This window comes from Elaeis guineensis, chromosome 7, assembly GCF_000442705.2.
Source record: "Elaeis guineensis isolate ETL-2024a chromosome 7, EG11, whole genome shotgun sequence".
NCBI lineage: Eukaryota > Viridiplantae > Streptophyta > Magnoliopsida > Arecales > Arecaceae > Elaeis > Elaeis guineensis.
Window position 1 is genome coordinate 12,738,175 of NC_025999.2, and position 22,905 is coordinate 12,761,079.

General features: G+C 40.4%; 1 protein-coding gene across 4 annotated transcripts in view; it reads left to right on the forward strand.

The window, feature by feature from the left end:
* Nucleotides 1-3,641: 3,641 nt before the first annotated feature.
* Nucleotides 3,642-22,905, forward strand: part of LOC105049151 (probable transmembrane GTPase FZO-like, chloroplastic) — a 52,658-nt gene continuing 33,394 nt past the window's right edge. For 3 of the 4 annotated variants that reach the window (XR_832745.4, XM_029265719.2, XM_073260589.1), the window contains exon 1: nt 3,642-4,344. Coding sequence is in view for 3 of the 4 variants with exons in the window: in XM_029265719.2 (XP_029121552.1) it covers nt 3,837-4,344 (508 nt within the window). In the remaining variant the exon portion in view is untranslated. The remainder of the gene's footprint in view (nt 4,345-22,905) is intronic. The other variant, XM_010928721.4, reaches the window with a different exon arrangement.

Here is a 22,905-nt window from a genome sequence, read left to right on the forward strand (position 1 = left end):
AATGGGCAATGAGCGAGCCCCCTTCAACACCTTATTGAAGCTTTCAGATTGATTGGTATTCATTATTCCATACTTACATCTACCTATATCATGCACCAGCACCCATTTACTCAGATCATCAAGTGGATATGTTTTTAGATATTGGAAGCAATTGGGTCATGTTTTCTCAATGTGTTGCATGCTTCGATCAAACTTTCAGGATTGATTTTGATTTGCAGTTTGATAAAAATAAGTAAAAAATACAGCATTATGGAATTGACCGTTTAGATTAGCCTCAATATGTCTAAGACATAATCTATGATACCCATATAGTACTGTCTATTCAACAGATTCATCTGAAACAGCAGCTAATATTTCTTTATATCGATCTAAAATTATGCTAATCCCCATAAGATCACGTGCCACATAATAATGCAAACACCATAAAAATCATGACCAACTACTACGATTCTCGCCTTCATAAATGGTAAATGCTAGAGGATAGATATTCTCATTTCTATTCCTTCTCACAGCTATCATGAGAGTACACTTATATCGACCATATATATACATTGCATCAATACTAATCAGTGGGTGACAGAATTGGAAGCCCTGAATGCATGGACCAAATATCCAAAAAACTCGATAGAACACCTCTGTATTTGCCTCTATTGTAGAAAATTTTACAAAATCTACTACGATCCCCTCGTTGGTATGATGAATTATAGCTAGCCAAGGACCTAATGTATTATAGGACTCTATCCAATCTCCAAACAGCTTGCCCATAACAAGTTTTTAGCTATCCATGTCTTTCTATAAGATGCCTCGCACTGTCATGCATCACATACATAAGCCTAACAGGCTGATATGGATATAGTTATCTCTGCCCTAACTGATCCTCTAATGATATCGGCAATCATGCGTGCATCAAGCTGTAGATGATCTCACATCATATCTATATTCAAGCATGTGTGTGGCCCTTTATATACCGTAATCTTCCATTGCTGCGTCTTGATCTGAAGGAATGTACGGAGATGCCAACTACAAGTATCAGACTGTTTACACACGATGCTCCATTTAACTCGATCTAACTTAATGACTTTGAAAGGATGGTGGGTATGAATGACATATTGTTTCACGATACGTTGGACTTATTCTTTCGACCCAAATATCATTCCCTTTTTTAACACTTCATTCCTACCAAAGAATGGATGTTCTAGCAATGCTCCATGGGTGCGGCCTCATCGTCGTCCGATGCATCAACTAGCCCAAATTTAGGAACAAGGGGTGCCTCATATGGTGAGACATCCTCTTTTGCACTAGATTCTCCACTATCACTACCATCAGACTGCATCATCATCCTCATCTTCGTCATCAGTAGGATTAGGATCATAACTAACAACAACTTCATTTTCAAATAAAGTTGTATCAGCCATTACAATTCCTAAGCCTCCAAGTCCGAAATGTGTTGTATGTGGCTGATTAAGTGATACAGGGTCGTAAGATTTGTGCTCCACATGCTCCACAGTAGCTGTCATATAACTAGGAATGGCCTCCGTATTATCAAATATGGTGTTATATGGATATTGATATACAGACTTTGTATCTATTATGTACTGAGGACTGCCAGTCACAGATGTTGCTGGTCCATCATGGTACATACAGGGGTGCTTTCATACTCATATTCAGCTTCATCGGCCATTGGAGCTGTATCAGATAGAGAACCACCCTCTCCAACTGTGTAAGTGAGGTAGATACAGCCTGAGACATACTAATATGCTGTTTGCCACCACCTGAAACTCCTACCGTTGCCGGCTCCATAAAAATTTTAACCGCTCGAAAAATCTCTTCTGATGGGATGCCCAAGATGGTGTTCATATTTTAATCATCTTCAATAGGTACAGCTAAATACTATCCAACAGTATGCATCGAAAATCTACATAGTAGAAAAACTCTACAGTGATTGGGGTTCCATCCGGTGACAGCATAACAGACTTGCACAAGTTCTAGATATGTTGCGTTACAGTCCACCATGGTCATCCGAATCTTTCCACCATCATAATATGCACCGTTAGCATTTTGACTGATCCTCCCATCTCAATAGAAGATAATAGTGACAAGATTTGGATCGATTTTGTTGAAAATTATTGTGAGAAGTAACTACATGAATATATAAACAGATGTTCACTAGGAGAAAGTACTTAATATTTAAAATGATTTACATAATAAATGCATGATATCATTGTCTAATAGGTAAAGTTAGATCCTATTCCATTCAAAAATTGTATTAATTCTATAGGTAATTACGATAATCAAACGATGCGCAATAGGGACCGAAAGAAATTTCGACAGTATTTTTCTTTAGTTCTCTCCACACGGCTGAAAATGTGTGAGAAAAACTAAAGAAAAATACTGTCTGAAATTTTTTTATCTCTTATTGTGTATCAATTGATTATCATAATTATCTATAAAATTAATTACAATTCATAAACTATCCAAACTAAATAATCAATTGATCAATGTACATAATTCTTCCATCCGTACAAAAAAAAAATAACTATACGTATGTTTTAGAATATGTACATTAATCAAAAGATGGGTCTATACTTCCATATAATGTAAAATTTTTAAAAAATAACGACTAAGTAAAAAATTATTTTGATAATTTATTTATAAATTAATATTATTTAAGTTAAGTTAAATTACCTTCCTCCTATACTATATTGTTGAACAAATAAATTTATAATTCATATGAAAAAAATAAAATTATAAAAATAAAAAAATAAAAAATATTTTTTTGATGTCTCGAGATTGGGGGTGGGGCGACGCACCGAGGACCACCGAGAGGAGATCGGGATGGCTGTATGTTGAGGGTGGGCCGAGAGGAGGGAGGGCCGTCGGGATCCAGAGTTAGAGGGAGGGGGGTTCTCGTTAGGGAGTGCGGGGAGGAGGAGGGAGCTGTGGCGGTATGCTGGAGAGATAGAGAGGGCATGTCGAGAGGAAGAGGGAGGGCCGTCAGGACCGAGAGGGAGAGGGAGGGGGGTTCTCGTCGGGGAATGCGGGGAGAAGGAGGGAGCGACGGCGGTACACCGAAGAGGAGGGGGTGGGCCAAGAGGAGGAGAGAGGGCCGCCAAGATCGAGAAGGAGAGGGAGGGGGCTTCTCAACAGAGAGCGCGGGGAGGAGGAGAGGGCGGACCGAGAGGAGGATGGAGGGATGTCGGGGAGGAGGAGGGGGCGGGCCGAGAGGAGGATGGAGGGCCATCGGGGACCAAGAGGTAGTGTTCCCTCATGGAGAGGGGCCGTCGGCTTTGTATTTTTTTTTGGACGAAGTTGCAGAAAGTCGTCCTATGAAAGAATGACTCTATGAGTCATCCTGTGATAAGACAGCTTTATGAGTCGCCCTTCTATACAGCGGCTCTTCTGTGCTGACTCACCCTTTTATGTGGCATGGAGTACGGTGAGTTGGCATAGAAAATTATTTTATTATAAAATATTTTTTTTCGAACAGTAATTTGATAAATAATTTGGAACAAATATTATTTTAATATTTTTTTAAAAAATAACTATATTTTAGTAATTTTTTTTTAATTTTTTGCTAAAAATTTTTAAATCAATTTTAAGATTGCTAGCAGCTCAAATCCAACCAACTTACGACTCCTATCCGACATCCACCGCGGGGAACCGTCCTCTGTCACATTTCTCAGATAAGGTTTTTTGTCCTCGCTGCGCCGTTCTCTCCGTCCCCATTCCTCTCTCTCAGTTCCTTCGCAATCCGACCTTCTTTCGCGCTCCCTCACTCGCCCCTTCCATCCTTTCTCCACACCATCTCCCAGATCTCTCGCTCCCCCCTCCTTCCCATGGTCTCAATTCCCTGCAACTATACCGTGGCTGCCCGCCTCCCCAAGCTCCCTCTCCTCCCCAAGCCCCACGTCTCGAACACCTGTCGCCGAGTTCCACTCTCTGGATGCCGAGTTCTTCCCCATCCCATCAACGCCATCGGCGCCAGTTCCTCCTCTTTTGATCCTCCCGAGCAGCAGCAGCAGCAGCAGCAGCAGCAGCAGCAGCTGAGGACCTTATTTCCCGGTGGCTTCAAGCGGCCAGAGATAAAGGTGCCGACGTTGGTCCTCCGACTGAGCGCCGAAGAGGTTCTTAGAGGGGAAGAATCGATTGCCCAGATTGATGTGGCGGTGGCCAAAGGAGTGGGGATGGTGGTGCTCGATTGTGGGGGTGAAAGTGGCGGCAGGCTTTATGAGGCAGCTTGTAGGTTGAAGTCGGTGATTGGGGACAGAGCTTATTTTCTAATTGCCGAGCGCGTCGATATCGCATCTGCTGTGGGTGCTAGCGGGGTGGTGCTATCTGATAAGGGTTAGTGATGATCTTTCTATCTTCTACTTTTGATATCTGCGTTCTTCTGTTGTTTATACTCTCCCTGCTTGACTTTTTTTTTTGGTTGCAATTCTGCAAGATCTTTCTATCTTCTACTTTTGATGTTTGTCGGTTCGTCTGTGGTTCATACTCTTCCTACTACACTCTTTTTTTTGGGGTTGCCATACTGCAAGCTACGATACTTAGCATGCAAGATTTATGTTGCATAATTTGGCACGATGAAAGTTATCTCTGACAAATCTAAGGGCTTTCCTAAGAATTTATTTGATGACATATTTACTGCATCAGTAAAAAAATGTAGCTTGTTTCGCAGTTGCATAAACAAATTATTGGCGACACACCAATTCTAAAGCAATTATTTAGTTGCTGCGATGCACAATGAAAAAGTGAGGCTGCATTTATCAACTTAGACAAATAATTTAAAGAAATCCACCATAGATTACAACCATCCATCTTCTCATCACTGGCAACATATGTACCAAGTGCTAGTAGATACCTGAGAAAAGAGAGAAGAGGCAAGAAAACTTAGGAAAGGCATATGCAGGAAACAACTTCAATTTTCTTTATTCTGTGCAATTCTCCAGTTTCCATCTATTGTATTATTTGAAAATGCCAGTGACTTTTAGCTTAGTTGGTTCGCACCTCTTCTATAAGGGCTTGCCCCTAGAGGAGTTCCAATTTTCAGATCCTAGGTGTTGCTTCACAAAGAAATACCGTGTATCTCTTCACACTTCCGAACCCGTTGGAGGCCTGGAGCATGGCTATGTGATAGCCTGATAGTGGGATGCAATAGAAATAGGAAATCTAGTTGTGGTCCAATATGGTCAAGGTGTCATTTCTCTTTTTCTACCTTTTTCTTTCCCTTTCCTTTTTACACGAGCTAGCAGTTCTCTACTGGTCACACCCCTCCTATCTTTGGAGGAGGCTTTGGGTTTGAGTTTTGAGTTGTTATCCCAGATACTTGGACTTTGGTAATCCAACAGGGCTAGGTCTTTTCCACCCTCTCCCTCTCTCAAAAGAGAAACAAAAAGAAAAATAAAAAAAGAAATCCACCATTTGCTCTTCGATCATGCATGTATGTATAACATTTGCTTTCCAAGTATAGGAGCATGCTTAAGGATTAAGGGTTTTCTTATGCATTCATAGTGTTGCATAAGGGGTTCACCGTTCACCTACAGGCCTAGGCCTCCGGTGATTTCTGCCTTAGTTGCCCATGATGCTGGAATGAATTAATTTAATCTATAATGTCATGGGTTGCAAGCAGGCCAAGGTTGAGATTTACATTTTATCAATATATTCTTAATTGATATGGTTTATCAGATATCTTTGGACCCTTGCACCTGAGTTGCAAGTGCTATGTAGCAAGAAAATTGCAACTAACTCAAAATTGGAACTTCAATGATGTAATCTTTCCATATAATGATTCAACCATTTGCTCATAGCCTTCTTTGTTGTATCATTATCTTAATAGCATAAAAATTCACAATCTAACCTTGACCAACATGAGTGTAGAACATTTTTTTATTTTTTATATTTATTCAAAATAAATTGGCTTTTTGCATATATATCCTTGCAAATATAGATTTTTGCATATTTACCCTTAGAAAATCACTATCTGTATATATACCCCTCAAAAATTTTTCTTTTTTTTTTTAATTTTTTTTACATGGATAACTGTTTTATTAGATTTTGGCTGATGATGTTAAGAAATAATCATTTTAAGAATAATGATGACTTTATTACCATTTTGCATTATTATTCTTGAAAAATTCTTATAATAATATTAGCTCCTTTTAATACAAACTGAATGTTAAATTTTTATGAGTATTAAAATAACAGGGTAATTGTGTGAAATGATACTCAAAATGGTTATTTATAAATATTGTCAGCCAAAAATCTAATAGGAGGGTGCCCATGCAAAAACAAGATAATTTGATGGTATATATGCAAATAGTGACTTTGGAGGGTAAATATACAATTAGCCATATTTACAAGGATATATATAGAAAAATCAAAATATATCTAAAATACCACTTTTAGCAAATGACTAGCATTTGATTTTCCAAGGATCGTCAATGCAGATCCAGATCCTGTGCCGGTCGGCTGGCGGTATGAGTTGGTATGCCTCTACACCAAACCGTATGAGGTCCGAACCAATATGGAAATGGAGGATGAATTGGGAAGAAAAAGAGAGAGAAAGAGAGAGAGAGAGGGAGGGAAGGAAAGGGAGGTCGTTGGAGATGCTGGCGGTGGCCATCGGAGGGCCATGAAAGCCGCTTGAGGGCCTTCTGGGCTCCACAATCCTCCGCAAGGGAAAATGAGAAGCAAGGATGTTTTAGGCTGTCTGGCAGTCATGGCGGCCCTTCGGCGGCTACCCTGTTGCCTTCTCCTCTCTCCTCTCTCCTCTCCCCTCCCTTCCCCTCTCTATCTATCTCTTTCTCTTCTCGCATCTCGCGGTGGATCGGGGATCGGTCTTTTCTTTTCCTTTCTGTTGCCTAGAAAGATAACAACCCAAGAAAGAGGGGTGAGTTGGGTTCTTTAAAAATTTTAACTAAATCTGAAATCTAAACAATAATGTGCTTCAATTCAAACTATCTTAAGTGATTATGAAGTGTATGCAATTATGTTGTAATGGAATTAAGAAAATAAAAGCAAAGTAAGAATGTAAAGCAAGAATTAAAAGTAAGCATACAAAGTACAATACAAAGACAAGGATTTTATTGTGGTTCGGTGCAACCCCGCACCTACATCCACATCGCAAGCCATCCTTGGGAATTCCACTTTAATCAATCCGATTAAAGCATGTTTGTTTTATTTGAGATCATAAATAAATTTAGTTGATTTTTCGGGATCACCAACTACAATCTATATACCGATTATTTTTTGAGCTCACAATCAATTTAGTTGATTTTATGGACTCACCAATCAAAACTTATTATGCTCAATTCCGAACTTGGATGGCTAAACCCCAAGTTTCTTTTCCCTAAAGAAATTTGTAAAGAAAACAAAATATAAGAATGCAGAATTTAGCACAAATAAAATAGAAAATAAAAACTCTTTTTAGCTCAGAGAAAGTCGATGAAAAGTTGCTTTTTTGATGCTTGACTTTTTTTCTTTGATGCTTGAGAGGATGTTGATGTTGAAAAAGATTGCTCTTAAAAGCTCACTAAAATCTGTGTACAAAAATTCTCTTTTTTTCTTCTAAAAAATGTTCAATGTAGCTCTCATAAATTGATTGATTTCTCTTTTCAATTCTTTTTCTCTTGCTTCCCAATTGATTCTCGAGCCTTTAAAAGCCTTGGAGTTGACTGGAGAATAAGTTTTGGTCGTTGAAGAGCTTGGAGTAGCCGTTAGATCCAAAAATTAGCCATTGAAAAAGTGCAGAAAACTAGCCATTATTGCAGTCCGTGCTGGGGTCGACTCCAGATGTTTTGGGGTCGTCTGCAGCTCTTCAGGGATCGATCCAAGTTGCGGTCTTGAAAATACAATCTTCTGTCTTCTCTAAGAGAGTCGGCTCATACTGTTCACGAGTTGACTTGAGCCTGTGTCAATCTTCTTTCAACGTGCTAGAGTCGACTTTTTTTTCCTGAGGTTAATTTCATTAAGTTTGAAACTTGAAAAATCATCTTGAATTGCCTTGACTTAGCTTTTTTTGAGTAAATCTTTTTCATGGATGAATTCTTCAATTTAATTATCTAAGAATTTCTATATTCATCCTTGAAATACATGATTATAATCATAATCATTAAAATCAATCATAGGATCAATAATCTCTCTTTTGATGATGACAAAATTTTGAGTATATGCGCAACAAAGCATATTATGTGTTTCAATTAATTTTTCAATATGCAATATGAAGTGAATACCTAGACACACGTAAGCATACATTTCATGAATATTTTATTTCATCTTAAATTCAGATTTTAAGGATTTGATACCAAAATTTGATACATACATATGCTCATTTCATGTTATCATTTCAAGCAAGGCAGATGAGTATTTCAAACTTTCATGCATGACAACTTAAGCATTTAAGCATATACTCAACACACCATCTCTCCTCTTTTTTGATAGCATCAAAAAGCATAATGGAAGGAAATGAATAATTAAAATCAACTCAAATCAAATCAAATCCTGAAAATTTGCATCAAATTTAGATTTTTGTAGCTTCCCCCTTTTTTGAAAGTATCAAAAGTTGTATTAAAGAGAGTAATACATGTCTTCTTTTTGAATTTAATTTTTGAACAATATAGTCTTGAAAACATTTCTCCTCTTTTTGATACTGAAGTAGATCATTCAAAAATATATCATAAGAATTTGTCTCAAACAATGTAATAGCAAGAACATAGCCATGAAAATTCAGATTTGAGATAGCATATTTTTCTTTTGCCAAAGGAGAAAGTAACGGAATTTAAGACAAAAAATAAACTATTTGATACTAATTATGAGAATTATGATATCAATTGAAAAAAGTTTAAGTTTATTTCTTTAAAAAATAATCAATTTAAAATAGAAAGCGATCAATTTAATTCTTCTTGATATCAAATATTTTGAGATTCAATCCAAATAGCAACTATTCAAAAAGAATTATCTTTCTTCTTTTGATCAATATAGATTAAAAATATATCGTCCATTTTGAATCTTGGAATAATATAGATGCATCAAGTAGATTCTTAAATTTAGTTACAAAATTGCTTTAAACTTGAAAGATCCAAAAGAGAGAGCTTTTCAAAACTAAACATATTGAGTAGATGATTTAAAGCAAAATATAAGACATATTTAGTTTTACAAAAATTATTTCTTTTTCTTTTTGAGAAGTATTAATCAATTTGATATATAAAAGCATCAATCTTTAGAATTGTCTCAAAGATATAATGTCTAAGCTATGTAAAATATATTTGAGATAAAACAATCTTTTTGTTTCGCTAGAAGATAAATAACTAGAGTACAGGGCAATGATAATCTGTTTCATACCAATAATTTTGAAAATCAAACCAAATAATAATTATCTTGTTATCAATTAGAGATTTTCAACTATTCTTCAAAAAGATCATTTTATCATTTTCATAAGAGTATTAAGCAATTAAGTTTCGAAAAGATATTAATGTTTTAGATTTGTCTCAAATGATATCTGTTGGGTATAAAATACCCCCTAGCCGAAGTTCGTGACGGGAGTGACCCTCCGGGGATCCAACCGATTTCCGACCTCCGACGACGTCTCTTCAAATCTCCCGGGCGGCCGAGCCCCCGCAACACTCTCAAGTTTTGCTGACGGATAAGCCCCCACCAGCGTCGACCGAATTCTTCGCGACGGACGGACTCCACCCAAATTTCCATGATGATCGACCATCTTCTAGACTCTCTCCGGACTCCTACGGGAGCCGGACTTTGCCCCCGACGCCAATTGCACGTGAACTGTGTCCGGACTCCTACGGGAGTCGGGCTCCGTCCCCGACTTCGACCGCTGGTAAACTTCGTCTGGACTCCTACGGGAGCCGGACTTCGCCCCCGACGCCAATTGCACGTGAACTGCGTCCGGACTCCTACGGGAGCCGGGCTTCGTCCCCGACTTCGACCGCTGGTAAACTTCATCCGGACTCCTACGGGAGCCGGACTTCGCCCCTGACTTTAATTGCAGGTAGACTTCGTCCAGACTCCTACGGGAGCCGGACTTCGTCCCCGACTTCAACCGCAAGAAGACTCCGTCCGGACTCCTACGGGAGCCAGATCTCGTCTCCGACTTCGGCTACGGGAAGACTCCGCCCGGACTCCTACGGGAGCCGGGCTTCGTCCCCGACTTCGACCGCTGGTAAACTTCATCCGGACTCCTACGGGAGTCGGACTTCGCCCCTGACTTTAATTGCAGGTAGACTTCGCCCAGACTCCTACGGGAGCCGGACTTCGTCTCCGACTTTAACTGCAGGAAGACTCCGTCCGGACTCCTACGGGAGCCAGATCTCGTCTCCGACTCCGGCTACGGGAAGACTCCGTCCGGACTCCTACGGGAGCCGGGCTTCGTCCCCGACTTCGACCACTGGTAAACTTCGTCCGGACTCCTACGGGAGCCGGACTTCGCCCCTGACTTTAACTGCAGGAAGACTCCGTCCGAACTCCTACGGGAGCCAGATCTCGTCTCCGACTCCGGCTACGGGAAGACTCCGCCCGGACTCCTACGGGAGTCGGGCTTCGTCCCCGACTTTGACCGCTGGTAAACTTCGTCCGGACTCCTACGGGAGCCAGACTTCGCCCCTGACTTTAACTGCAGGAAGACTCCGTCCGGACTCCTACGGGAGCCAGATCTCGTCTCCGACTCCGGCTACGGGAAGACTCCGCCCGGACTCCCACGGGAGCCGGGCTTCGTTCCCGACTTCGATCGCTGGTAAACTTCATCCGGACTCCTACGGGAGCTGGACTTCGTCCTGACTTTAATTGCAGGTAGACTTCGCCCAGACTCCTATGGGAGCCGGACTTCGTCCCCGACTTCAACCGCAAGAAGACTCCGTCCGGACTCCTACGGAAGCCAGATCTCGTCTCCGACTCCGTCTGCGGGAAGACTCCGTCCGGACTCTCACGGGAGTCGGACCTCGTCTCCGACTTCGACTGAAGGAAGACTTCGTCCGGACTCCTACGAGAGCCGGACTTCGAGCTCCTCTCAGACGGGTAGCTAGCCACCTCTCTCCGCCAGACACTCCAGCCGAACTTCGGCCGACAGGTCTGGACCCCCTGGCAGGCCACAGCAACAGCCACGACTCTGCTCCACCTCCTGCAACAGATTCCACGCAGCTCCATCACTCCCTGGCAGGCCGCAGTAACGGCCACGACACTGCTCCACTTCCTGCGACGGATTCCGCGCGGCTCCATCACTCCCTGGCAGATCGCCATAATGATCACGATTCTGCTCCACTCCCTCCGACGGATACCGCGCGATTCCTCCACCCCCTGGCAAGTCGCGACAACGGACGCCGTTCCACTACCCGCAACAGACTCCACGTGGCATGTCCCGGCAGTGGCCACGATCCCACTCCACTACTCTTCGCAACAAACTCCTTCTGACCCTGGGCAGCCCACTGCCAGACGGTTACAGATATCGCTATCAGTCTGTTGCCCCCTCCGCCTATAAAAGGGGGGCTCCAGATACGTTATTCTCTAAGCTCTATTTTCTATCCCAAAATTTTGCTAAAATTTTCGTTCGAGCGCTCCATTCTTGTTGAGGCAGAGAACTGACTTGAGCGTCGGAGGGTCTTGCCGGAGCAACCCTACCTCCGGTTTAGATTTCTTTTGCAGGTCCCGACGGCGATCGCGACTCCCTCGACTCCAGCTTCCCCGATGCAGGCGGATTTTTGCACCAACAGGATTGGTGCTAGAGGAAGGGGCTGTGTCTTCGCAGTACCCTTGTTCTTAAAGGAGCGCTCAACGGGACCGCCTCTGGTCATCTTCTCCGACATCCACTCTTCCTTCCCCCACTAGGTCTTCGCCCGATGTCTCCCCGTAAAGCATCCACACGGCGATCCACGGCCTCCGCGGCCAGATCTCAGGCTCCGGTCTCACCTCCAGTCTCCCAGCCTTTACCCCCTCCTCCGGCAACGGTGGTTGGCACGGAGCAATTCGACCTACTGGTGCAGCAGGTCAGAGGCCTCACTGAAGCTGTGCAGGCCATGCAACAGCAGCAGCAGCCGCAGGCATCAGTGCGACCGGAAAGAGCATCGCCAGAACTCCAAAATCCGACGGTGGGACGGGCCACTTGGGCCAGCCGCCCAGTCTTTCTCGGAAAGACGAATCCAAGGGTGGAAAGCCCCCAATCAGACCACGATTCCACCCCCGGAAGATCTCTACCTCCATCCTGCCAGAAGACCCTCGAGACCCGTAGTCGAGAGGATTTTCTGGATCGGAGGCTTCAGGAGATGAACCGGCGGATCGAGGAACTCTGCCACGCTCCCCCCGCTTACGGTGAGAACATTTGTACTGACCCTCCCTTTTTTCAAACGATCATGCAGGAACCGATCCCGCCAAACTTCAAGCTCCCTCAATTCGAAAGCTACGACGGGACTTCGGACCCGATTGACCACTTGGAGGCCTTCCGGACAATGATGCTGCTTCATGGTGCGCCCGACGCCATTCTATGCCGAGCCTTCCCATCCACTTTGAAGGGAGCGGCGAGAAACTGGTACTCGGCGCTGAAGCCGGGTACCATCTTTTCCTTCGATCAGATGAGCCACCAATTTGTGGCTCATTTTGTCAGCAGCCGGCGCTCCCGGAAGGGTTCGGAGTCCCTCATCAATATCAAGCAGAGGGAGGGGGAGTCCATTCGGGCCTACATCAACCGCTTCAATGTCGCCGCGCTGGAGGTCCGGAACTTGGACCAATCGGTAGCGATGGCCGCTCTGAAAGGCGGCCTTCAGAAGAACGACCTTTTATTCTCCCTGGAAAAGAAGTACCCCAGAGATTTTGCAGACCTGTTGGCTCGGGCCGAAGGGTACGCCCGAGCGGAAGAGGTCTTCAAAATGAAGGACGAGGAAACTGCGAGAGAGCGGCAGGCGGGAGACTCGAGTAAGCCCGTAGTCGAAAAAGGGCCGAGAGAAGCTCGGCCACGTTCTCGAACTCCTCCCGGGCACAAGCGCGCCCAGACTCCTCCTCGAGCATGCAGGCAGGGAAGCCCGGATCGCCGGGCTCGGCGGGGTTCTCCTCCAGGAAGATTCCGCAATTATGCCCCCCTCAACGCATCGAAAACCCAGGTGCTGATGGAGGTCAGAGAGCAGCTCCCAAGACCAGAGAGGATGCACACGCACCCCGGGAAGCGCAAATTTAGATTTTTGTAGCTTCCCCCTTTTTTGAAAGTATCAAAAGTTGTATTAAAGAGAGTAATACATGTCTTCTTTTTGAATTTAATTTTTGAACAATATAGTCTTGAAAACATTTCTCCTCTTTTTGATACTGAAGTAGATCATTCAAAAATATATCACAAGAATTTGTCTCAAACAATGTAATAGCAAGAACATAGCCATGAAAATTCAGATTTGAGATAGCATATTTTTCTTTTGCCAAAGGAGAAAGTAACGGAATTTAAGACAAAAAATAAACTATTTGATACTAATTATGAGAATTATGATATCAATTGAAAAAAGTTTAAGTTTATTTCTTTGAAAAATAATCAATTTAAAATAGAAAGCGATCAATTTAATTCTTCTTGATATCAAATATTTTGAGATTCAATCCAAATAGCAACTATTCAAAAAGAACTATCTTTCTTCTTTTGATCAATATAGATTAAAAATATATCTTCCATTTTGAATCTTGGAATAATATAGATGCATCAAGTAGATTCTTAAATTTAGTTACAAAATTGCTTTAAACTTGAAAGATCCAAAAGAGAGAGCTTTTCAAAACTAAACATATTGAGTAGATGATTTAAAGCAAAATATAAGACATATTTAGTTTTACAAAAATTATTTCTTTCTCTTTTTGAGAAGTATTAATCAATTTGATATATAAAAGCATCAATCTTTAGAATTGTCTCAAAGATATAATGTCCAAGCTATGTAAAATATATTTGAGATAAAGCAATCTTTTTGTTTCGCTAGAAGATAAATAACTAGAGTACAGGGCAATGATAATCTGTTTCATACCAATAATTTTGAAAATCAAACCAAATAATAATTATCTTGTTATCAATTAGAGATTTTCAACTATTCTTCAAAAAGATCATTTTATCATTTTCATAAGAGTATTAAGCAATTAAGTTTAGAAAAGATATTAATGTTTTAGATTTGTCTCAAATGATATCTTATAAAAAATATAGCTTTACAAAATCAGATTTGAGATCAAAGATTGCCGTATCGGATTGAACCGCCCGGTACGGAGCGTGTCGAACCGTCCCGGCGGAGAACCGAGACGGTTCCGGCATGCAAAACGGCACTGCCGGTGTCGGAGAAGAAAAAGAGAAAAAGAGAAAAATAGAGAGAGAGGGAGGAAGAAAAAGAGGGAGGGGAATCCACCGGAGGGCCGTCGGAGGGCAGGCGTGGCCGTCGGGCGACGGAAAGGGTTCCCGCGGCTTCGCGCGGGGAACAGGGGCGATCCGCCCCTGTTTCTTGGGGCTTTTTTTTAAAAAAATCTTTTCAAAGTGAAGTCGACATGGATTTTGCCGGCTTGACTTAAGTGAAGCCAGTAAGTGTTTTGCCGGCTTCACTTAAGTGAAGCCGGCAAGGATTTTGCCGACTTTACTTTGAAAAAGTTTTTTTAAAAAAAAGTCCCGAGAAACAGGGGCGGATCGCCCCTGTTCCCCGCGCGGAGCCGCGGGAGCCCTTTCCGCCACCCGACGGTCACGGTTGCCCTCCGGTGGCCCCTCTTACGGATTTCCCTCCCTCTTTTTCTTTCTCCCTTCCTCTCTCTCTATTTCTCTCTCTTTCTCTCTTTTTCTTCTCCGATTCGTCCATGTTTTCCTTCGTCGGTTCGCCTCGGTTCGGAATAGAACAGAGGCGTGCCGTACCATACCGTCGGCCGGCCGATCCGACCACCGATACCGGTTCCGCCAACCTTGTTTGAGACAAAGACATTTTTTTCTTTTTGCCAAAAAGTAGATCAATAAGATACAAGACAAATGGTAAGCTGTCTGACACTAGTCGATTAAAATTGAAATCCTCAAATATTTAGCTTTAAGGATAAATAACAGTTTTTTTGAAATATTTTGCTTGATATCAATTAAAAAAATAGAAGAGTATTTTTAAATTCATTTTTCGATATCAATCAATCAGAACAAAGTATGAATGTTTATCAATAAATTCACTTTTAAGATTAAAAAAATGATTTCTTGGTACCAATTAATTATCAAAAAGAGTGATGATATAATCAAAACATGAGAAGTATGAATAGTTGCTCAAAATGAAGTAAACGATCAAAATCACACAAATGCTCAAATAAATCCATATGGTTAATCAAAATAAGTTAAGTTTCTCTTATTAAGTTCAAAAATCATTTCTCCTTTTAATTTTGGTTTCTCTCTTTATTTTTAATGATAAATGCTAGAAGATTTAATTTTCTTAATTTCCTCCTTTTTTTTCTTCCAAAGAATGCACATTCATTTGATTAAAAGCAAGCACTGCAAGAACACATTTTTCTCTCCCTTAGTTTCATAAACTAAGCAAATTTTCAATCTAGCAAATAAGTATAAGCGTCAAATAATGAACAATCATTAAGTATACTCAATTTCCAAAATGAAGTCATATTTTCATTGATTTTCAAAAAGTAATTATGGAGATTGTGATTACAAAAGGTGATCAATACATCCAAAATGCATGAAACTAAAAATTTCTACCCAAAGGTGGATTGCTAAGAACACTAAGGCTTTACAAGATGAGTCCTAGCATCCTAAGCAAGTAGGTCAGGGTAATCCTAAGATGATGGTCTAGGCTTGGTAGGAGAGGGTGGCCTAATGTCTCCAAATGGTTGTCCTCGAACATCTCTTGCTGTGGTAAAAGTCTGAATCAGTCTGGTGGACTCCTCTCTGACTAGTGCTAGAGCATTCATCAGCTCTCTCCTCGTCTGTTGTGCCTTAAAAGTGTATTTGTAAATCTCTACACAAATTGAAGTGACGATCTTGGTAGAAACTCTCAACAAATGCATCCTCATCCAGTCTATTAGGTAATCGTAAGCTGTTTTTTGGATGGCTGGCTGTAAAGAAGCGGTCTCTATCTGCTCTGTTATCTCCTCAGTCCTGACATCCGCTGTAGCATGAGTGCAGGCATCCAAAGTGAATTTTTTGAAGGATGTGAAATATAATTTTCATGTCTCCTTTCGATGCGAAGAAGATCCTACTGATCATATGATGTAGTAATCGCATCTCCATACTTAGTTGGCACTGATATCCTCGACATCATCTTGATTCAATATAAATATCAAATGTGTCACTGCTTGAGATGATCCGAGGTGCTCCCATCGATCGGTATATGTAGCGTGTGTCTAATGCTATCAATGTCCATCTCAATTTGCATGCCTTTCACTTTGAAAATTAGACTTCCGACTATTTCGATGCTTGGTCTTTCTTTCTTGCATGGGAGAATTACTTGGAGAAGTCCTAAATTTTTGAATTTTTGTATGGGACTTCTTTCCTTATGCGAGTTGCTTTCGAGGTGCCATTGGAGAAGAAAGACCACAAAAAATCAGGTAGAAAGGAGAGAAAAATTTTAAACTTGGTGGGATTGGGGTTTGAAAGGAATACGGTTCAAGAAAATTGAAAACAGGATGATAGAGCTTTGGAACATTTCAATTAAGAAATCCATCCCAAATATAGGGGTCGACTTCTGTTAAATCAAGAGTCGGCTCCTGAAGAGGATTCGACTCCAATAAAACTATGAGTCGGTTCCTTGCAGAATTGTTTCTTCTCTTGAAATCATGAGTCAACTCTCCAAGTCTAAGAGACTTCAGGAGCCGACTCCAATAAAACTATGAGTTGGCTCCTTACAGAACTGTTTCTTTTCTTGAAATCACGAGTCGACTCTCCAAGTCTAAGAGTCGACTCTTCAAAGAAGAAAATAGTTCTAAGAGTTTTTAATTCAAGAAAACTTTAGCTTAGATAGAATAGGAATCAAGGCAAATCAAGTCAATGATCAAGAATGATATTTGAATCAGAATAAATGAATCAATTTGTGAGATCAAAAGTAATCAACTTGAACATGATCAAATCAAGGGAGAACTAAATAAGGGCTTTAAGGGTGAGGTTCAACTAGGAGATTGTTAAACCCTTAAGGATCAAGCTACAATGCAATGCAAATCCACAACATCAAGCATACGATCTTTTATGACTGATATATTATTTTGATGTTTTTCAGATCAAGTAATTTTTTAGATATTTCAATAATTACATGTCTTATGAAAATGTCGAAAGGTGATTAGTAAGATTTTCACTCAAATATTTTCAGATGTAAACAAGCTTATTTTAATTAAGTTTTTCAAATATTTAGCAAAATATGAGGAATTAAACGAATAGCTGAATTTAAGGTAAAACTTATGCTCATAGCAATCAAAATGATACAAGGACTTATGGGAGCATAAAGATCAATATATTAAACACTCAAGTCAAGGAATTATAGCAAACATTGAAAAATCATCAAAATCAATCAATAATAGAAAATAACTTCAGCAAATAATGATGGTATGATGTGTGAAAGGTTTAGCATTCACCAAATATCACTATCCATCCATTTCAAGTCCAAAGCATCGATTTTCAAGAATTCTCTTTTTATGTCCTTAGATGCTTGGCATACCTGCAAAATCACTTCTTATTTTTTGGTACTCAAGTCATCTTGGGTCTAATAGAGTTAGTACACATGGTTCTTTTTGGAATCCAAATTTATTTAATCAAATTATGATCATTTTTTTTAATATTATATTCTGAAATTTTGTGACATATTTTGTTACACTTAAAATAAATTGTAGAATGATTTTCATATGATGCTTTAAAAAATATATTCTTGATTAATTTCTATTTTCTTAGAGTTAAAATCAATTCTAGATTTATTGAAAACAGCTTTTTGATTGTTTAAGATCAATTGAAGCTTTTGTGAATCAAATGTAAATTTTTTAAGTATAGATTTCAATGTTTCAATCTCTTTTTTTAGTTTAGCATTTTCTTTCATAAGAGATTTTTCAAATTTCAATAGACTTTCTTTTTCCTCATCCAAAGAATTCTTTTCTTTCAAAAGTTCTTCTTTTTCAATCAAGAGCTTATTCTTTTTTTCAGTTAAAATCAAATTTGATTTCTTAAGCACTTTATTTTTCAGTCTTAACTTTTTGAAATCACTCATTAATTTATAAAAGGCTTCAAGCAATTCATCAAACGTAAATTCAAAGGAATTTTCTATATTTACCTCATCATTGTGAACCATTAGGCAAGGATTGGCAATACTATCTTTCTCCTCATTTTTCTCATCTTTGCCTTGCTCCCCCTTAATCGTTGCTTTTTTTTTCCTCCGTATCTTCTTCTTTTTCTTCCTTTCATCCTCATGAGCTATGAGGCATATGTTGGGGAGAGCTTCCTTATCTTCTTGAGAATATGATTCTTCTTTTTAATTTGCTCCCTCAAGTTGTTTTCAATTTCTCCCAAATAAAGTTTGCCGTCTGGGTATCGGATTCTATACCGATAAAATTTTGCTTAATATTGGTACGTGGTTCGGTAAGGTACGGTAATATCGGTACGTTCCAAGACAGTGTATCGGTACGAGATCGATACGATATGGTACGGACGGTATGAGATGGCACGGTATTCCATGCTTCCAAACTTGTTTCACTGAAATATAAGAAGAAATTAGATTGAATTCATTTATATCGAACGAGCAATAAAGTATATTCATAGTCTTGGCATTTAGCTGGACCATTTCTTTATCATTAATTAATACATTGGGTGTGTGTGGGCCATTGACTATAATTGTTCATAAATTATAGTCATGTGCTTGTATGAATATTTGTATCCTAGCTTTTCAATAGATATAATTTAATCCATTAAACATTGGAGGTTGATTTATAGAATGGCCTTCATTAAAAAAAGATTCAATTTGGATTGCCATAATCTTTTAGCTTTAGATCGCTAGGTTAACAAATAATATTAGAGCACCTGCTCTGATACCATTTGTTGCCTAGAAAGGTAGCAATCTAAGAGGAGAATGAATTGAGTTTTTTAAAAATTTTAACTAAATTTGAAATCTAAACAATAATATACTTCAATTTAAGCTATCTTAAGTCATTGTGGAGCACATGCAATTGTGTTGCAGTGAAATTAAGAAAATAAAAGCAAAGTAAAAATATAAAGCAAGAATTAGAAGTACACACACAAAGACAATACAAAGATAAGGATTTTATAGTGGTTCAGTGTAACCTCGCATCTATGTCCGCTTCTTAAGCCGTTCTTAGGAATTCCACTGTAATCAATCCGATTATAGCGTGTTTGTTTTATCTGGGATCACAAACAAATTTAGTTAGTTTTTCGAGATCACCAACTACAACTTATACATCGATTATTTTTCGGACTCACCATCAATCCAGTTGATTTTACGGGCTCACCAACCAAAATTTACAATGTCTAATTCCGAGCTTGGACGAACCTAGACTCCAAGTGATGTGCACCATCACGAAGAAAGAGATGATCACATGCCATATATGGATCCAAGAGTCAAATTGATGATTTTGCTCACGTGCGTAGAAGCATGATGTGGTGCGAATTAGATTTGGCAGGAATTTGAAAGAAATTATTGCTTGAAAAAAGGGCCGAGTTTAGAAGCTTGTTTTGTTCTTCCTAATTCACCATGATCTCCAGCCACCATCATTTTCATAGTAGCAAGACGCAATCAAGGTTGTTTTGTTCTTCCTAATTCACCATGATCTCCAGCCACCATCATTTCCATAGTAGCAAGATGCAGCCAAAGTTATTTTGTTCTTCCTAATTCACCATGATCTCCAGCCACCATCATTTCCATAGTAGCAAGATACGGCCACTATCATTTTCTTTGTAGCAAGATATAGCCACCATCATTTCTATGATAGTCAAATTCTGTTATTTCCTTTCATTTACTAAATTTGTCTTATGTTTCCTCTCTTATCTATATAAAAGGAGGCGACCTATGTATTCAATTCAGATTTCAATGAATGAAAATGAGTGTTGCTGAATTCTCTTATCTAACCCCTGTGTGTTAGTGGCGAGTTATAAACCTTAGAACTTATCACTCATTTTCTTCTTTTCTTGAGTGTGGCGTTTTATCCCTTTGTGATCTGATTGTGGCGATTTTCTTATCAATCAGATTTCAAAGATTTCTTTCTTTTTCTTTTCTTGTGCTCCAATCTTTGTTTTTACCTATATAAGATAGTTATTCAGACCTGGGCACATCAGTTTGGTATTAGAGCTTAAGGGAGTGTTTGACATCCAATCATGTCTCGAGGAGACGAGGCCCCTGTTATTCCTAGAGGCATGAGTCTAGAACAAGCTCAGATTATGGGGCTCCAGCAGCATCAAGAAGAGATGATGGAGCAACTCAATCGCCTAACACAAGCATTTGAGCGGTTGGCAACACTTCCCCCACCACCACAGCGGCATGGCCATCCAGCACCACGACGAGTTGATCGCGATGATGAAGAGGAGTATGACGAACCCGGAGATGATGATGGTGTGGAGGAATACCCATGGCAAAGGCGGCAGCAAAGGAGTTCGGGAGACAATATTAAGATGAGGATCCCATCCTTTGACCCTGCTCACCCGAAGATATCTGGAATGGGTGCAACGTGTGGAGAAGGTCTTTGAATGTCAAGACTATTCTAAGCTAAAAAATGTAAACTTGCTGCCCTTAAGTTCACTGATTATGCTAATCTTTGGTGAGAGAATGTGAAAGCTTAGCATAGGAGAGATGGAGAAGAGGAGATCCAGAACTGGAGGCTTATGAAGCGGATCATGGAGAAGCGATTTGTCCCTCAATATTATAGGCAGGAGCTGTACATCAAGTTACAAAGCTTGAGATAAGGGGGGATGTGTGTTGAGGATTATGTTAAAGAATTTGAGATGCTGATGATGAGATGCGATTTGCGAGAACCTCAAGAACAGACCATTGCAAGGTTCTTAAGAGGCTTGAATAAGAAGATTGCTGATACGGTGGAGTTGCAATCTTATGTGTTCCTTGACAATGTGATCAAACTTACCGTTAAGGTGGAGAGATAGTGCAAGCATGGTGCAAGTAAGTCAAGTAAGACTACCAACTCGTCTTCCTTATCACCATGGTCCGTCCCTAAGGCGGTTCCAAAATAAGTAGAAAAAGGTGATTCTAGCAAGCAAGTCACAGATGCGGCCAAAGAAAAAGAGAAGGTGGGGAATTCACAACCTCCCAGACGAAATTGAGATATCAAGTGTTTTAAGTGTCTTGGTTACGGTCATATAGCCTCTGAATGTCCAAACAAGAGGGTGATGTTCATTCGGGAGTCACAAGAAGAAATTGAAAATGAAGATGATGCTATTTTGGAAGAGGTAAAAGAAGATTATGTGGAGTTTGCAGATGAAGGAGAGCTGTTGGTTATTCGTCGCAACCTGAACCTACAAGCCAAAGTGGATGATGAGCAGCACGAAAATATCTTCCATACCAGGTGCACCATCCATGATAAGGTATGTGGTGTTATCATTGATGGGGGTAGCTGTACCAATGTGGCTTCTACTATTTTGATGGAAAAACTTAATCTGGTGACTATGAAGCATCACCGTCCCTATAGATTGCAATGGCTTACTGACGATGGTGATGTGAAGGTTACAAAGCAGGTTGTAGTATCTTTTTCTATTGACAAGTTCTACAAAGATGAGGTTGTTTGTGATGTGGTTCCTATGAAAGTCAGCCATTTTCTTTTGGGAAGGCCTTGGCAGTACGATCGGAGGGCTATTCATGACGGCTTCAAAAACACCTATTCATTTGCCAAGAATGGGAAGAACATAGTGTTGGTACCACTTAGCCCGCAACAGGTCCAGAAGGATCAGCTTGTGATTGAAAAGGGCAAGAAAGAGAACCTATTTGCCAACAAGGGAGAAGTGAAGCGAGTTTTGACTAACCATGAAATTATTTTTGTTCTTGTAGCTAAGCAGGTTTCAAGTGAAGAAGTCTCCCTTCCACCGCAAATGAAGGAGATCTTGGAGGAATTTACAGATGTGTTCCCGAAAGAGTTACCAAAAGGATTGCCACCAATCAGAGAGATCGAGCATCAGATTGATCTCATTCCAAGGTTTGCCCTACCAAATAGACCAGCCTACAGATGCAATCCCGAGGAGGCCAAGGAGTTGCAGCGGCAAGTTGCGGATCTTTTGGAGAAGGGTTATATGAGGGAGTCTATGAGCCCATGTTCAGTACCAGCTCTGTTGGTACCAAAGAAGGATGGATCTATGCGGATGTGTGTGGATAGTAAGGCGATAAACAAGATCACAATAAAATATCGCTATCCAATCCCGCGACTGGACGATATGCTTGATGAGTTGCATGGAGCTAAGGTCTTCTCAAAAATAGACCTTAGGAGCGGATACCATCAAATTCGCATGAAGGAAGGTGATGAATGGAAGACTGCATTCAAGACTAAGTTCGGATTGTATGAGTGGATGGTCATGCCATTTGGCTTGTCCAACGCACCTAGCACATTCATGAGATTGATGAATCATGTACTGCGTAAGTTTATTGGTGATTTTGTGGTTGTATATTTTGATGATATTCTAATTTTTAGCAGGAATCAGGAAGAGCATATGGAGCACCTCAGGGGTATTTTTGAGGTTCTGCGACAAGAGAAGCTATATGGGAACCTCAAAAAGTATCATTTTTGTCAGGATCGCATAGTCTTTCTTGGCTATGTTGTGTCACAACATGGAGTGGAAGTTGATGAGGAAAAGGTGAAAGCGATCAAGGAGTGGCCTGTTCCTACTAATGTATCTGAAGTGAGGAGTTTTCATGGCCTAGCATCTTTTTATCGGAGGTTTGTGAGGAACTTCAGCACTATTCTTGCTCCTATCACTGAATGCATCAAGAAAGGAGGAGAATTCAAATG